This window comes from Sorex fumeus, unplaced genomic scaffold (genome assembly GCF_029834395.1).
Source record: "Sorex fumeus unplaced genomic scaffold, SorFum_2.1 ptg000039l, whole genome shotgun sequence".
Taxonomy (NCBI): Eukaryota; Metazoa; Chordata; class Mammalia; order Eulipotyphla; family Soricidae; genus Sorex; species Sorex fumeus.
Window position 1 is genome coordinate 28725817 of NW_026606096.1, and position 18155 is coordinate 28743971.

The window sequence follows — 18155 nt, forward strand, 5'->3', positions numbered from 1 at the left end:
AAAAGCATCCGAACTTTCTAAGCATTTTCAGCACAAGCATGATTCTTGCAATAAGAAGCCAGTGCAGTATTGAATTGGCCCACACAAACATTTCTTGAAGGGAAGGGCTATACCCTGCAGTGCTCAGGGCTTACTCCTGACTCTGTGTTCATACCTAGCGGCGCTCAGACTATAGTGAGACTAGTATCCTAGACTATAGGATCAAACCCATATCAACAGGAATCAAGACAAATGCCTTACTCCCTGTACTATCTCTTTGTCCTCCAAAGAACTGTTTTGGGTTTTGTTTTTTTTATTTGGGGACCACAACCCAGTGAGGTTCTGGTTCTATTCTCCATATTGACCCCTACAGTGCTGGTGTCATCTGCAGTGGAAGGGACTCAAATTGGGGTCAGTCCCAGTTTCCACTCCCTTATCTTAAAAAATTGTCCTTTGTGTTGTTTTGGTGCCACACCCAGTGATGCTCAGGAGTTACTCCTGACTTTGCCTCAGGAATTACTCCTTGGCGAGGCTCAGGGAACCATATGGTATGGTGGGGACTGAACCCAGGAAAGCTGCATACAAGGCAGCTGCTCTACATCCTGTGCTATTGCTCTGGCCCCTTTGTTTTGTTCTGTTGTGGCACTGTAGTTTTCAGACTGTTTGTGATGATAGGTTTATGCATACAACATTTCAACACCACAATCTCCACAATGGCCACTTTGGTTTTCATTACAAGTTTCACCCTGATCTACTAGTTGAATGAGTGCTTTATTTCCTTATCTACAATGTAACTTCTTTACTTTTTTTTCTTTTTGGGTCACACCCAGAGATGCACAGGGGTTACTCCTGGTTCTGCACTGAAGAATTCCTCCTGGCAGTGCTCAGGGGACTATATGGGATGCTGGGAACAGAACCTGGGTTGGCTGCATGCAAGGCAAACGCCCTATCCTCTGTGCTATCGCTCCAGCCCACTTCTTTACTTTTTATTTAAGACTTTGTTTTGGTTTGGTTTTGGGCCACACCTGACAGTGCTGAGGGGTTATTCCTGGCTCTGCACTCAGGAATCACTCCTGGCAGGGCTCATGGGACTATATGGAATCCCAGGGATCAAACCCAGGCGGGCCACATGCAAGGCAAATGCTCTAACCACTGTATTATGGCTCCAGCCCTCAATTCAACTTCTTTCTGATAAGGGTCAAAAGATAAAATTAAGGGTATTTTCCAATTTAAGGAGAAAACAAGTCTTATTTTATTCACTTCTATCAAAACCCACTGCAAATGTTCATCTGTTAATGTTGGTTTGCAAAAACATTTAATGTATTACATCTTTCAAGGTCTTTTTCCAGTAGGTTAAATGTTAGAAATTTGTCACTAATTTGCAGTATTTGCACCTTACTGTGACATGATGTGTGGACGGGGTCTGATGCAGCTACGCATCACTCCCACTCTGTTTAGAGAACAGCACTGGGCATGAAAACCAAAAAAATTAAGGAAAAAAAATCCTATCTTACACATAGATCATACAAAAACAACAAATTGGGCAGATTTAGATTTAATCCATGGACAGTCATTAGCCAACCTACTATACTCAAAAACAAAACTAAGGTATTTATCACACAACGGCCACCCCAGATTTGATCCCTGATATGGCAAATGGTTCTCTGAGCACCAGCAGTAATCCCTGAGGACCCATGGGTATAGGCCTCCAACCAATTTTTTTTTAAAGGATAGAGGCATACTTAAGATACTAATACAAAGGAGAGGAAGGATCTAGTAAAAGTACTTTTAGATACAAAGTACCCAGACTACTCAAGGTGCAAGAACTTAGAAAATATTGTTCCCATGAGAACTCCAAGGCATTGACCAGAAAATAAGCCCACAATAAGTAACTCAATAAGGAACTCCACTTTGAGTTAAATGTGATCATGGCAAAGCAGGCCTTGGCCACTATCCCTGAATATGTTGCCAACTTGAACCTATTCCAGTAATTACACTGGTCATGTTGAAAGGATCGTGATGGTAGTGAGATGACCATATAATAGTCCCACCCACCTCCCTCCCTTGGCTCATAGACCACCTTCAAATGTTAATGTCAGAAACCAGAGATATAGTTCAGAACACCTGACTCACCTGCAAGGCTTAATGTCAGAATCCTCACAATGTATCCCACCCTTTTTTTGGCTCTACCACATATAAGAAGCAGGGAATCACAATAGGTGCACCTAAATAAATCTACAATACCCTCCTGGCAATTTTTCTCCTTTGCAGGTACTTTAGTGTTTAGTGCTTCTAAAGCAAAACCCAGTTTCAAATCTCGTTTGCCTATGTATGTCAGTAATGCTTTAACACACAGGTTTAATCAACAGATTTAAAAGGTTTCTTTTGTAAAGCTGGTCTCTAAGGAAAATAACCGGTCTAAAGCCAAACAGGCCACTTAGCTGTTTTCAAATTTTTTTGCCACAACGGACAGTGCTGAGGATCAAATAGTGTTCAGGGTACAAATTCAGTTTCCGGGATTTCTAATGCCAGCGTCTGACATGGACTGGAAAAGGAATAGGTAGAAATGTGGCAATCAATAAGGTTAAGTTTGCGGAAGGTAAACACATGAAATCAAATTATGGTACCAACACAGATCAAGTAAAAGATCTAGAATGAACCACTGGACTTAGTAAGCTTGGCAGTGACAACTTCCCTAGTAGCAAAAGTTGAAACGCCCTAAAGAAAATTAAAACGAGACACAAGTCGTAAACTCTGAATTCAATATTGCTGTTAGGTTTGGGAAGGATAAAAGCTGGATGGTCAAGAGAAGTGAAGTTTGCCTGTTCATGGTAGTATTCTCAAACCTCAAAACTGCTGGAGCCAGGAGCTTTAGACAAGAGTTGAGATCGGATACGCAGATGTTAAGTGTCCTTGCACAACCAATGTGAAAACCCTTTGCACAGGTAACTGGGCAAGAATGATGGGTTTCTTTTCCTGTACTTAAGTGACTCTAAAATTTGCCAGCTGAGCCGAAGCGAGAAAGTTGGAGGCTTGAATATAGGTTCTAGAAAGAAACAGCAGAATAGAAGTAGCAAGGAACATAATATCCGCAATGGAAGACCACTCATTTACTTTGACTTCACAGTGGGGCGTTTCACTAGACAAAAACTCAGCAATCAAAACCTTTTTTCTGCATTCAGTCTAGCTAGCATAGTGGTTAAAAAAGTGTAATCGGGGGTGGAACGATAGCACAGCAGGTAGGGTGTTTGCCTTGCACGCGGCTGACCCAGGCTGACTCCCAGCATCCCATATGGACCCCTGAGCATGACCAGGAGTAATTCCTGAGTGTAAAGCCAGGGAACCCCTGCGCATCACTGGGTCTGACCCAAAAAGCCACAAGAAAAAAAAAATGTTACGTAAAACAGTGTGGTCCAAACGCCCTGGGAACTTGTTAAAAATAGTTTTCAAGCTTCATTCTAGACTGAGGTAGAAACTCTGGAGTGGAGTCGGGGTGTGCTAAATTTCTTCCCGGAGATCTGAACTAAAGGTGCTTTTTTATACTGACCATCTCCTTATAAGCACTTTAATTAACCATTTAGTTTACTTTCTCAGTAACTACTTAGTATTAAATCCATGCAATAGGTCAAAAAATATTCACATTAAACAATCAGAGCAGCTGATGGCTCACCACCTTTCAAATTACAATTTTTAAGGAATGGCCTAATACAAAGGGGTTAGGAAGCCTCAGAGCCCCTCTAAACCAACCAGCTGGTGATTCAATGCAAGCACCCAAGGATGTGCTAGGGGATTGCTTGGGGTCTTCTGGGCTGTACCCTATACCGCCAACGAAACCAAGCAGGGCCAAGGATTGAATTGGTCGGCCACATGCAAGGCATATTTTCTAACCCATCAAATTATTTTCAGAATAATCAGAAATACATCACCAGAAATAAAACTTTTATTTGTTATCGATGAACATCTGATTTTAAACAGATTCTTGTACTGGTGGTTCATACCCATCAGCCCGTTCAACTTTAGCGCCTGTCTCATCTCCAGTAGCTTTTCCAGAACTGCTACCTTCACCATGAAGCTCCATGAGTTTTCCCACTGAAAGAAAAAAATTATCTTATCTTCAAAACACTGGCCTTCAATATCTATAACCAAAAATTAAAAAGGTCCTTTGGCCTCAGAACAATTACAAATGATTTCTCACTTACATTCAAACTTAGGTTTCTTCAGCATTTTTACTTTTCTAACAAAGACATCATGGAGTGGGTAAATAGACTGGCAAGCCTTTTCTATGTCTTTTCCAATGCTGTCTGGAATCCTGCAAACCAAATATGTCAAGATTAATATATTATCTATCTCATTTACTCCATAAACTGAAGATTAAGTGATCTGAATTATACAACTAGAGTAAATAGAAAAGTATAGCATCTGTGGAAGAGTTGAATCCTCGTGCTGTATTACATACTGTATGGGAACATCAGAAAAATGTTAAATCTTATCACCGGACATCATTTGGGACCGAAACATTTTGTCATCACTTATTCCCATACACTGACCAGATTATAGTAATATGCTTTCATCTCAGGAATGAAGTCAGACAGGTTCAGACAAGAAACAGGTCACACTCTGCCTTACGTCTTTCCCACTTCTGAGAGAAATTCAAGAAATTCAAGAGTTGTGCATTGTATAAAGGCAAAAACACTCACAATTTATTGACCACCTCTTTTAAGTCATTTGTCTGCACCTCCCGAGTCATGATCTCCATCATCTTCTTCCGAATCTGGCGAACCTGCTGATGCTGAGCGTAAGAGGTCTTCCGAATCTGGTTATTGCGCTTCTTAGTGAAACCAACACAGAACAGGCGAAGCAAATAACCATCGGTAGTCTTGACATCAACATGAGCCTCAATCATGGTCTAGTGGGGAAAAAGTCAGATGCCAGATTTTACTATTATCAATTTTTTACTACTATCAACTTTCTCCGTCAAGCTGTAGTATGAAAAGCTGAAAGCACACGTACTTGTGGCACAATGCAAAGTGTATAAAAAACGCAAGCATTCACAAAATAAATTTCCTTTCTTCACCAAATCCTCAACCAACTTCTCTACCTCACCCATCTCAACACCAAGGTGTCTGTTTCGCACACCGGTGGAGTTTGAGTGTTGCTTCCAGTGTTGCCGGGGACCATGCAAAGCCAAGGTTCAAAAGTGATCACACCTGGGTCCCCAGCCCTCTGAGCAAACTTTCCAAATGATGTTATTTTTAAATGTCCTGTATGTCCAAACTAAAGTCTTTCGAGGGATCAACTATTCAATTTCACATCTAAAACTACAAATCCATTAATAACAAAATTTAAATTCCAGAAAACAAACTCTATTAACACCAAAACCCAAAATTTCTCTGCATTTTATAAAACACATAGCTTACTTTTAAGTAGCAAAAGACCTACCTACAGTAATTTCAGAAATGCAATCACAAAATCCACGGGAATGTCAGAAATACGTGACGGTATAATCAGAATATGTCATCTGGGACCGAAACATTTTGTCATCATCCATTCCCATACACAAAATGCCCTCAAAATGGTAAGAACTGATCCAAACCAACCTATTTCCGATAATACTGTTCACTAAACTTTTATGCTAAGCATTGTTAAGCATAGTTTATATGACCATTCAGAAATCTTAAGACCATATTACCTGTTTTAGAGAAAAAAATGAAGCTCCGCCCTTTAAATGGGTACTAAAGGTTCAAAGATGCTGAAGCCAGACTAACTGCAAACCTACCCCAAGATGCACCTCCAACTAGCCACAAACTCAGCAATAATAAATAAAAACCCAGGTTTGTCACACTGCAATCATACCCTGAACGACATCCTTGGTGATTGATGCCAAGAGAACTTGGGACTCACCTGCCATTTTTTGACCATGGAGCACATTTTGTCACGGGTGAGGTCCATGCCATGGAAGTTTGTCAGGCAGTTTTTGCCCTGAACATCCTCCGTAATCAGCTTGAACTTCCTAAAAGCAACTTCATCGTTCTGCAGGTCAGCAAGACTCACTTCAAATACACGACCCTTGAGGCCATCGGATGCAATCTCTATAAAACAATCGCACATTAAGGACACAGACAGACCTACCTACAAAGACACTACTCATGCAGAAAATGCAAAGGTCAGGGTAAATTCTAAAGATTCATTTTTAAAACCCAGACTCCAATGACTTGAGGCGACCCAAGCACCTTTCCTAATTCCAAAAACATCTACAAAACAAGAATTGCAACTAAACAAACACCATCGGGGCCCACGCTGCAGTCAGGAGCGGATTATTTCCTTCAAGCGTCCCACCAAAGGTTCAACAGTGGCAAGATACATGTCCCAGAGATGAATGAGGGAAAATGCAAACCAAGATACTCACTGGTTCCCTGGGTTCTGGTGACAAGCGTTTTCCCAATATTTCTTATATTAAACATTGCGGGTGCTTTCACGTCATACCAGTCTTTCTTAGAAAATGGATCAACCCTGGGTTTAAGAGGAAGCAGAAGAACAGAAAACACGCGGATCATTAATTTCTTCTGAATTCTTAAACTCTGCCAAGTCGCAGAATACCGGTCTGGGTTACGTCCCGTCCAGATTAAAGTGTCAACTGGAGTAAACCGGGCAGCTATGTCACTAAGAGACACACTCCCACGTTAAGACAGAGACGCGTCGTGGCTCTTGGGGAGGGAGATCCTTTGAAACTTCCCGATACCGCCCGATCCGAGCAGAGGGAGGGTTGTTTCGAGTCCAGCTCTTGAAATTGCACGCAATGCCCGTGATTCTGCGAGGGCCACGGGCCGCCAAAACGCAGCACGCGGTGGCAATGCGGGCCCCAGGTGAGCGCGTGCAACGCCCGGGCCAGGAGCAGGCGAGCGGCCCCGGCGGTACAGCAAGCAGGGCCGCCAGGCCACCTTTCAGCATTTACCAAGCCGGCATGGGGCACACAATCCATCCGGCATCCCTGCCATCCGCCCTTCGTCACGCTCAAGAACCCGCCCGCCGATCCCAGCACAGCCCCAGGAACGGCGGGGGCCGCGAAAGTCGCCACTTACACTTTCTTCTTGGCTCCCTTTTTGCCGCCTTTGGTAAGGCGCTTGTTTTTGCCGACCGCCATGGTGCCGCTCGGAGAGCCAAAAGGGCGGAAGTACACCTCGCGCGAGAACTTACGCGCACGGGGCGGGGCGCTCCGGCGACGTGACTTTCGCTCTGACGTTCTTCCGGCCGCAGGAAAATCGCGACAGCTTGGAAGAGACTCGAGCCGCGACAGCGCCCTCAGGTGTCGGGAGACCGCGCCGCCCGTCTCCGCCAGCTCGTGGACAGGCAGCGCTCGGGAACCTCGGACTCCGCGGGGGGGGCGGGGAGGGCTCCTACAACCGGAAGTAAGTTTTGGCGGAAGGAACCGCCCACTCCACGTCAGTCAAAAGCTGACGCTGGACTCGTCAGCTTCGCCCCAGACCGTCTTGTTTCTCGGTCGCAATCTGGGCCCGGAGCTTCTCTTCTGACTCAGGTCCCAGTGCTAGTTCTGACCGTCTCCTCGAAAGACAGCAGCCTGGCTCCTCGTCTTTGAAACGGAAATACGAATGTGCGAGATTATGGGGACAGGAACTCAGGCTCGCTCGGGGGCTCCTCGGGTGCTGCCGCCCTTGCCTCAGGGAACGGCCCGTGGAAGCGCTGCCAGCCGGGCCGGAGCTGCACCTCACACTCGGCGGGAAAGTTACGCACCCAGAGGAGCAAAGTTTTTACTTAACAGTGCAGTGAGGGAGCTGGAGCGATCGCACAGCGGGTAGGGCGTTTGCCTTGCACGTGGCCCCCGACCCGGGTTCGATTCCCGGTATCCCATATGGTCCCCCGAGCAACGCCAGGAGTGATTCCTGAGTGCAGAGCCAAGAGTAACCCCTGAGCATCGCCGGGTATGACCCAAAATGCAAAAAAAAAAGTGCAGTAAGGGCTCCTGACGGATTTTCCGGGGACTCTCTTCACTTTTCCAACAAAAGTTGGAAATACACCTTTTTTTCTTTTTTTGGGTGCGAAATCCTCGACAATGTTTTCCTTGTGAGGGTTTGACAAACTTCACCTCCGCTAGGTGTGCCCCGGGCACTGTGAAGCTGCCTTCTCCGATGTCCCCAAACCCCACCTGAGACCCCTTCCTCCCCAGGCCCCTCGCCTCACCTTCTCAAACCCCCCTTCGCGAGTCCCCCAGCCCACCCTGAATCTCGGCGATTCTGTGCAGCATCTCTCTATGGAGCTAAAGTCCTAGTTTAACTTTGCCCTTACAAGTAGTTGAAATGGTACATTTTGGTGTGTGTGTGTGTTGTTTTTTTTTCTTCACCTTATTAAATAATTATCCAGAACCAGAGTGACATTGACAGCAAGTGACATTGCCTTGCACGCAGCTGATCCACGTTCCAGCCCTGGCCGACCCTACTGAGGATAATAATTATTTTGCTTTGGGGGCCAGCCTTGCCTTAGCTTGCCTATTTGATCCTGCACCCAATTCTGGCATCTAGAAAGATTTCAAATTCCCTTGACGATTCCATTTTACCTTCCTGGATTTCTTTGCCCTTCTGTCACGGTGGTACCCTTGCAGAGACAAGTGCAGTTCAATGTACACTGTACTCTGCGTTTCTCCCAGGACACCCAGCAGCACCAGCTGCTTCTTCCCTGAACAGCAGGGCTGGCCAAGTTGCCTGTCTTATGTTGTGCCCGATCTCTTTTGGGGGAAATGTGGGTCCTTCCCAAGAACTGCTAGATGAACTATGTGGTGCTAGGGCCTCACTCCTCCAGAGCAAGTGCTCTTCCCCTGAACCATGTCACCCAGCCCTGTGTCCTATCTTTTAGCACATAGTAGACCCCATAGTTGTGGAATGAACAAATATGACAATATTCGTGAAATTTCCGATCTTTCAGATCTACTGGATTAATTCAGATTCTCAGAACAATTTTGGAAATCATATTCCTGCATTTTTCTCATTTCACCAGGCTTTAAAAGAAAAACAAAAGACAACTGTTGATATAATTTATTTTTTTCTTTTCCTCTTTTTTTTTTTTCTTTTTTGGGTCACACCCTGCCGGTGATGCTCAATGGTTACTCCTGGCTCTGCACTTAGGAATTACTCCTGCAGGTGCTCAGGCGTCCACCTGGGATGCTGAGAATTGAACCCTGGTCAGCCGCATGCAAGGCAAATGCCCTACTCACTATGCTATTACTCCAACCCTTTATTTCGTTTTTAAAAATGCACTTGGGGGCTGGAGAGACATAAGAGTGGGTAAGGCACTTGCCTTGCATGTGGCCAATACAGGTTTGATCTCAGCATCCCATATGGTCCCCTGAGCCCTGACAGGAGTGATCCCTGAGTGCAGAGCCAGGAGTAAGCCATGAGCACAGCCAGATGTGTCCCAGAAACAAAACTGCTCAAAGGACTGGGGTTCATGCATACATGAGGCCCCATGTTCCATCCCTACCATTGCAAGTCTCCTCAAATATCACACTTCTGGGGATGTACCCCCTCCCCATCACATTTTGCATCCTTTTATGATATTTTCCTTTTTTGTTGCTTTTGCAATGATCAGTGACCACAAACAGACTTTTTTGTGGGCATGAGAGACTTTGTGAAGGCATGAGAGGTCCTAAGTAGGAGAGCTCCAGAGATCATGCCAGACACATGTGAGACAGTGCCATGTCAGAAATGGAACCCTCGGGACTGAAGAGATGTCTCAACAGGCAGAGCAATGCTGTACCTTTGAGAGACCCACGTTCAATCCCCGAACTACATGGTCCTCTGAGCAGCAAGCCAGGAATAAGCCCTGTGCATCTCCAAGTGTGAGGTGAGCCCCCCAAAAAAGAAAAAGTTAGGTGAACCTTGAGCACAGAGCCAAGAGTGGACCTTGAGCATTGCAAGGTGTAGCCCAAAACCCCAAAAGAAAGAAAAAGAAAAATTATCGTTCCGATGTCTGCAATTCATGTTTGTCCTGAATTGTTCTCAGGCCTGAAAATTACATTTTGGTTCAAGGATGTAACTCAGTGATATACATGATTTGCAGGTATGAGGGCCTGAATTTGATCCCCCGGCCCCCAAATTAAAAAAGAACATACCTGGGTGGAGGGGAGGGACAAAAAAAAATGCCACTAAAATGTCTTTTTTTTTCCTTTTGGTGTTGGGAGTCACACCCTGCATTCCTTAAGGGCTACTCCCACTCAGTGCCCAGGGGTTGTTCCTGGTGGTGCTTGGGGATCCTGTACTGGGGATCTTCTGCATGCAAAGAATGCACTCCAGCCTTTGTTTGATTGGGGGCCACACCTGGTGATGCTCAGCATTACTCATGGCTCTGCGCTTAGGAATTCTTCCCAATGGTGCTTGGGAGGCTGCATGGAATTCTGGGGATCAAACCCCAGTTGATCACAGGCAAGGCTGGGGCTCTGCCTGCTGTACTGTCTCTCTAGCCCCACACTTCAGCCTTTTGAGCTATCTCCATGCCCCTAAAGAAAAGGCCTGTTAAATAAATAAATCAGCTTTACGAAAAATTTGTATGCCTTTTCTCAGTGCAGATTGGTTAAGAACTAGTAATTAAGGTAGCTCAGATAGAGAAGGGAGCACCAAATAAAGGGTGTTGGGAGGATCCTCCCAGGATGAGAGATGCATGCTGAAAGTAGACTATAGACCACTCAATGCCTCTTTTGCAAACCACAGCACCCAAAAGGAGAGATAGAACAAAAGGGAATGCCCTGCCACAGAGGCAGGGTGGGATGGGGGGATGGTGGGTGGAGGCAAACCTGGGTTTGATCCCTGGCACCCCACATCATGTTCTGAGCCCACCAGGAGTGATCATTGAGTGCAAAGCCAGGAGTTTTCCCCAAACACTGCCAGTGTGATCGCTCCCTGCCCCAAAAGTTATATTTCTATAACATTTAAAATGATCCAAGAATCAACTTTAATGATATTGAATAAAAGAGAACATGGTAAGGTCAGTTTATAATTGAATCTCAGTCATCTGAGAATTTCAACCTACTGGTAGAGTAAATGGAACAGAAAAATATCCAGATACATGAAACCTAGTAAGGTATCAGTATTATTTTTTAATTGTACTAATTTTATTAATCTCAATTGTGATTAATCCCTATCAATTTTTGAATTTTGATTACTCTTTATATCTACAAGTTTCATTTGTTCTTTTTCAATTGTGTAAGGATTTTATAGTTTTGTATCTCACCCAGGAAGCATTATTGTTTTAGAGTCACTGTGTTCCAGAATCTGAAAGCTTTGCCAGTCTGTTCTGTGGGGTAATTGTGTGCTGCTTCTCTTGTGTGGCATCTAGTTTCCTTGTGGCCTACTTAGCTTTGTGTACTAGCCATTGCATTTGAATACTTACTTGTGGGAATAATTTGAAGCTTTGGATGATGATACCCTCTTTCAGTATGGGCATGTATATCCTGCTAGAGTCCTGCATGCAACACTATTCCAAGAGAACTTTTTAAAAAAATTTTTTAAAAGATTTTATTATTGAATCAATGTCAGATCTTTACAAAACTGTTCATAATTAAGTTTCAGTCATACAGTGTTCCAATACCCATCCTTCCACCAATGTACATTTCCCAGCACCAGTGTCCCCAGTTTCCCTCCCATCACCACCATACCACCCCCCCCCAGCCTGTCTCTATGGCAGGCTCTTTTCTTCTCTCTCTTTTTCTATCTCTGTCTCTTTCTCTCCTCTTCTCCTCTCCTCTCCTCACATCTCCTCTCCTCTTCTCTCTCTCCCTCTATTTCTCTTTCTCCCTCCCTCTCTACCTCCCCCTCTCCCTCCCCTCCCTTTCCAAAACAACTTTAAACAGAACTTTTGAGTCTAAGCTTTTCTGGGAAACCCAGAAGGTTCAAAGCACCTGTAATTCTTCATGCTTATTTCCTACTCTGGCTTCAGTTCATTTTCTGCAGACTGAGGCTGTGCAGTCTTGATTGGCTAAGAGAAAGCTCATCTTTTCAGACTTAACTAAACCTTTAGGAGTGGATTGGATTGAATTGATGGCCTTGTCACAATCGATGGCTGTCCAGTCAATTCTAAATTTCTTTCTTATTTTTAACCAAGAAATATTCTTTTGAGGCTGGAAAGATAGTACAGCTGGTAGGTCATTTGCCTTGCATGTGGCTGTCCTGAATTTGATCTCTGGCATCACATATTTTCTTCCCTGGGCCCCACCAAGAGTGATCCCTAAGCACATAGCTAGGAGCAAGCCCTGAGTGCCACTGACTGTGGCCCCAAACTAAACCTATATAAAATAAAATTAATTTTTTAAAAATACTCTTTCATCAGTTATTGGGTAACACCTAGAAAAATGCTCAGGGGCTGCTCCCAGCTTGGAGTCACTCTGGACCACATAGTGCCAAGCATAGAACCTGATCTTCCTGTACACAAGGGCATGTATTCTGTTTGTTTGATGTTCTCTCTCTCTCTCTCTCTCGCTCTCTCTCTCTCTCTCTGGTCTAAGAAATACTTTTAGAAACAGAAGTGGCTTGTTACTCATCTCCTTAATTGCTTTTTTTTTAAACATAGACTTTCATGGCCCAGGATTTTGCTCAGTAATCTAGAGCAGTGTTCCTCAACCTTTTTTTAACTGTATCACCTATGCTCGAGCGGGCCCAGTAACGTCTCCATTGGAGATTTTGTTTTTACTGTGTTTGGCATATCGGATACGTCACGGGGAGCTTGCCAGGCTCTGCCGCGTGGGCGAGATACTCTCGGTAGCTTGCCGGGCTCTCCGAGAGGGGCGGAGGAATCGAACTTGGGTCGGCCATGTTGGCTGCGTGCAAGGCAAACGCCCTACCGCTGTGTTATCGCTCCTGTGGCTTCCAATTTAGACAATTGTCACCTGTGGTCACTTTGGAAAATTCTGGGAATCAACAGGGTCCTATATGACCCTGGTTGAGAAAGGCAGCTTTAAAATCCTTGCATGTGTGATGCCCTAAATTTGATTCCCTGGCACAGCAAAAAACAGCGAGGAAATTTTTTTAAAAAATCCAAGAGTTAAAAAAATAGACTTTTATGAAAAAAGGGTTTTTTTGTTTTGTTTTGTATTGTTTGGGGGCCATACCTGAAGGTACACAGGTTCTCCTTCTGACTCTGTGCTCAAAGGTCACTCCTGGTTGGGCTCAGGGGACCATAAGTAGTGCCAGGGATTGAACCCTGGTCAGTGGCATGCAAGGCAAGCACCCTACCCACGTAGTATCACTCCAGCCCGCCCAAGATATTTTATTTGAAAAATTGGTGGCTAGTAATTTATCTCATTGTTGGAGAAATTTTAGGAAGTTTTGTTATCTTAAATTGTACTTATTATTCTTTCTCCCCTCCCCCTTCCTTTCAGCACCATTGTGGTCATCCTTGCTGTGACAAGAGGGGGCCAAACACATACCTGGCTTTGAGTGCCTACAGCAGTTTCAGTTGTGGTGCTACTGGAGGTTGTATATCAGTTATAGTGCTTGCACATGCAGGTGTGACATTCACCAAGGTTTATACTCCTCTGGTTGTACTTGCACATGTGCTTACTGATGACCACTCAAACACTACCAGGAGTGACCCCTGAAGCACAATCATAAGTCATAAGTCCCTGAGCACAACCAGGTGTTTGGAGAACCATAGGTGGAGCTGGGGATTTAACCAGGGTTGACTATATTCAAGACAGTGACTTAAATCCTATATGATGTCTCTAGCCTCTAGATGAATAATTTTAAATATATATATATATATATATTCGTAATGCATTCGTAATGCCTGCCTGTCCTTCACCAACTACAAGACCAAGATGATTGCCCTCCGACGTCCTGATGGATCCTTCACATCTCCCAGAAGGGCAATAGAGAAGATTATTCATGACTTCTACTCAGATCTCTTTAATAGCCATGTCCATTTGCCCACATACCACATTTCACATGATGGATATGTCGTTCCCAATGTTCTCCCTTCCGAAATCCAACATGCCATCTCGTCGGTAAAGAAACAAAGAGCACCTGGCCCAAACAAGATCAGACCTGAATACCTGAAGAACTTACCATCAGTACTCATCAATACACTGGCTCGGCTCTTCACACGCTACCTGTCTGAATGCAAGGTTCCATCCCAATGGAAAACCAGCAGGACTGTACTACTATACAAGGAGGGAAACATCCATGACATTGGCAACTATCACCCAATCTGCCTATTGTCTGTCATCTACAAACTGTTCACTCGAGTCATCCTGAATAGGATTAGCAGGACACTAGATGAAGGACAACCATGTGAACAAGCCGGGTTCCGAAAAGGATTCAGTACCATCTGCCATATCCACATGATTAATAAGCTCATTGAGGTTTCTCAGGAGTTCAAGATGCCGCTCTGTCTAACGTTCATTGATTTAAAGAAGGCCATTGATTCTGTTGAGACGGAAGCGGTCATAGAAGCCCTAGCCAATCAGGGCGTACAAACTCAGTACTTTAGCATCCTTCGTGAGCTCTATTACGAATTCACTACCAGGATCTCACCATTCTACAAAGAAGTAATCATCCATGTCAAGAGAGGGGTTCGGCAGGGTGACACCATTTCACCAAAACTCTTCAGTGCCACCCTCGAGAACATCATGCGACGACTGGAATGGGAAGGAATGGGAGTGAAGATAGATGGTCGGCAACTACACCACCTCTGCTTTGCTGATGACATCGTTCTAATAACACCAAACATCAGCCAAGTGGCACAAATGCTGACCGACTTCGACCGTGAGTGTGGAAAGGTCGGACTACAGCTGAATCTTACGAAGACAATATTTATGAGAAACAGCCTTGTTCCTGATGCCCCATTCGCTCTCAACGGAACCACCATCTCCGAATACAACAGCTATGTGTACCTAGGTCGAGAAGTCAACATGACAAATGACCTGGCACCCGAGCTGCACAGGAGGAAGAGAGCGGCTTGGGATGCCTTCAAGAGCATTAAAGAAATAACTAAGAGGACAAAGAACCTCCAGCTACGAGCACATCTCTTCAATTCCACTGTTCTTCCTGCATTAACATATGCCTCAGAGACCTGGGCCCTACAAAAACAGGATGAGAACGCTATTCAGGTCTCTCAAAGAAGAATCGAAAGAGCTATGCTTGGAATATCATGATTCACTCAAATGAGAAATAGAATCCGGAGTTCTGATCTCCGTCAACGCTCAAGAATCAGGGACGCTGTCTCATTTGCCCAGGCATCAAATATCAGATGGGCTGGACACGTAATGAGGTTTACAGACAACCGCTGGACTAGAGCCATTACTGACTGGATTCCACGGGACGTCAAAAGATCGCGTGGATGCCCACCTACAAGATGGTCAGACTTCTTCGTCAAGACCCTGAATGATCGGTTTGAGGCTCTGCATGTTCCTAGAACGAACAGATGCCATTGGGCTACGCTAGCACGCAACAGGGATGAATGGAGACGTTACTGGCACCCGCTCGAGTAAATCGATGAATAACGGGGGATCAAGTAATCAAGTGATCAAGTGATATATATACGTATATATATATCATATATAGTGGTGATGGTTTCACCATAAATATACTGCAAGTTTTGAATTGTTGTTGCTCAAAAAAGCTGTTAGTAAAAAATCATAGAAACAAATTCTCTTTTGTTTGTATGTTTTGATACCAAGTGGTGTTTAGGGGCTATTCTTAGCCCTGTGCTCAGGGGACCATGGGGTATCAGAGATCAAACCAGACCAAGGCTCCTTTTAAAAATAAACTTTAAGCACTGTGATTTACAAAGTTGTTTACACTACAGTTGCTTCAGGTATTCAATATTCCAACACCAGTCTATCACCAATGTACCCTTACCTTCATCAGTGTCCCTAGTTTCTCACCCCCCACCCAAGCCTGCTTCATTAGCAGACACAAAGTAATTTAATTTTTTATTTTCTGTTAAAAAAAAAAACATGCCTTGTAATGACATTGCTAAAGTCATAGCCAGAAGATTACCGAATTACAGAGGATTCAACTTGTTAGGTGCAAGTTGAATCTTCTGTATTACTGCTTTCACTCATTGGGCTTAGTGGGCTTCTACTCAATTTTCCCATCAAATTTTCTTATTTCTCCTAAGCTGTCAACTCTGTGAAGTTTGGAGGTGTTGCATGGCCACATATGCAGCTGCATGCTTCAGGGGCTTTGGAACTGGGATGATCAGCTGCAGGTGTCTCTCTGGCCTCTCTGAGGTCAGTTGTGAGGCTGAACTATATCTCTGGGAGAGGCAGGAGCCAGATGTAAATGGGTGGAGCGCTGGATCTTTGGCACAGTCTGCCCCCATGCTGCTAAGGCTCCAGAGATCTTAGCTTGATGGTGGGAGCCATCTAGGATAATTCAGCTGCCAGTGTCTTTCTGAGATCAGCCCTGAAGCTGGGCCATTTTTCTCCCAAGGCTCTTTTTTTCTTACAGGGACAGTAGTGCGTGGGTGGGTACACCCCGTGATGCTAAAGGGTTACTCCTGGCCCTGTGATCACCACTCTTTGTGGTGTTTGGGGGAACCATATGAGATGCTGGGGAATGAACCTAGTTCGGTAGTATGCAAGGCAAAGGCCCTACCCACTGTACTATAGTTTGGACTCACCACGGTAAGTCTCTTGCATGCAAAGCATGCACCACTCCAGCTTTCAAGTTCTCTCCCCAGCTTCGAGAAGCCTAATTTCTTTTTATTTTAATTTTTATTTTATTTACTTTTTAGAGTATTACAAAGCCGTTCATGATTGAATTTCAGTCATACAGCTTTCCAACACCCATCCCTCCACCAGTGTACATTTCCCAGCACCAATGTCCCCAGGTTCCCTCCCATCACCCCTCACTCCCCCCCACCCCTTGCATGCCTCTTTGTAGAAGACTGATTTCTGAAGTGAATATTTGTGAACTAATCCAGTGTTTGATTTTTTAATTTTATATTGTTTTAATTTGAGGGCCCTCCCGTTGATCGTCGATTTGCTCGAGCGGGTCCAGTAACGTCTCCATTGGAGACTTTGTTGTTACTGTGTCTGGCATATCGAATACTCTCGGTAGCTTGCCGGGCTCTCTGAGAGGGGCGGAGGAATCGAACTCAGGTCGGCCATGTTGGCCGCTTGTAAGGCGAACGCCCTACCCGCTGTGCTATCGCTCCAGCCCACATTTTAAAATTGAAATAGCATTAATTTCAGGTATGGAATGTCCATTAAGGAACATGGAGTGTCTCAGCTATCAAATACCATACTCTCTTTGATTTTCCAGTTGTTTTTGCCTTGCTACCAATGCAACTGATCTCAATGATGAGATCTCTGTTCTCTTAAGTGCATTATGTACAACATGTCTGTGAATATCTAATCTCTTTTTAAAAAACTTTTTTGGTTTGGGGGACGCATCCGGCAGTACAACAGACCATCCTAATAGATCCTTAATAAATATCCAGAATTAGTAATGAAAAATATATTTACCAAGAAGAAATAAAGTCCATATGGCTTTACCAAGGAAAACTAACATTTATTTAAAAAATATGACATACCTCATTGGTTTAAATGTCGTCCTTTTGTTAATCTTCTCACTCTCATTCCAGTTTTAGTGTGCTTAAGTGAGCACAGTAAATATTTACTTGGGGTTGGGCTAGAGAGATAGCTCAATGGACTTGAATACATGATTTGCAGTGGTAAGGCCTGGTTTGATCCTGGCATTAAATGTTCCCTCAAACACTACTGGGAGAAATCCCTGAACATTGTAGTAACCACTGAGCCTCAGTAGGTGTTATGGTACCAAAAAGCACTTCAACTTGGGCCTTTTCCTTTTTTTTCTTTGAATGCTGCTGGTGGTGGTGGTGGTGGTAGAGTGTGTGTGTGTGTGTGTGTGTGTGTGTGTGTATCTGTGTCTGTGTGTCTGTGTACATCTCTGTGCACTCATGCTGAAGAGCAAAATCCTGGCCTTTATATATTTATAGGCATTAATTCTACCCTGAACTACATCCATGACCTTCTAATACACATTTAATGGTTAATTTTTCACAAACACTTTTAAGTGCTTCCCACCTCAGTCTATATGATCAGTATTACCCGGGCAGGGAATCACACACACACACACACACACACACACACACACACACACAACTTAACCTGGGGCCAAACCAATAGTATAGCAGGTAGGGTGTTTGCC

At 44.4% G+C, this 18155-nt stretch overlaps 1 protein-coding gene and 2 non-coding genes across 3 annotated transcripts; all 3 read right to left on the reverse strand.

The window, feature by feature from the left end:
- Positions 1-3897: 3897 nt before the first annotated feature.
- Positions 3898-7204, reverse strand: RPS3A (ribosomal protein S3A). The gene is made up of 6 exons (XM_056119042.1): positions 7059-7204; positions 6386-6489; positions 5881-6068; positions 4677-4885; positions 4179-4288; positions 3898-4068 (listed from the first exon to the last, which is right to left on the reverse strand). Exons 1-6 carry the CDS (start codon positions 7118-7120, stop codon positions 3947-3949), a joined length of 795 nt encoding a protein of 264 aa, XP_055975017.1. The 5' UTR covers positions 7121-7204; the 3' UTR covers positions 3898-3946.
- LOC130028440 (small nucleolar RNA SNORD73) lies at positions 4444-4513 on the reverse strand. The gene has a single exon (XR_008793178.1). It is a non-coding gene; the product is annotated as a small nucleolar RNA SNORD73 (small nucleolar RNA).
- LOC130028439 (small nucleolar RNA SNORD73) lies at positions 5458-5528 on the reverse strand. The gene has a single exon (XR_008793177.1). It is a non-coding gene; the product is annotated as a small nucleolar RNA SNORD73 (small nucleolar RNA).
- Positions 7205-18155: the final 10951 nt, after the last annotated feature.

Excerpts from the sequence above, each read along its gene's own strand:
- RPS3A (XM_056119042.1), bottom strand. The coding sequence starts at position 7,120 with ATGGCGGTCGGCAAAAACAAGCGCCTTACCAAAGGCGGCAAAAAGGGA. Across the intron at positions 4,886-5,880 it reads CCATGGTCAAAAAATGGCAG|ACCATGATTGAGGCTCATGT; the intron begins GTGAGTCCCAAG and ends TTTCCCCACTAG. Across the intron at positions 4,069-4,178 it reads GAAGAAACCTAAGTTTGAAT|TGGGAAAACTCATGGAGCTT; the intron begins GTAAGTGAGAAA and ends TTTTTCTTTCAG.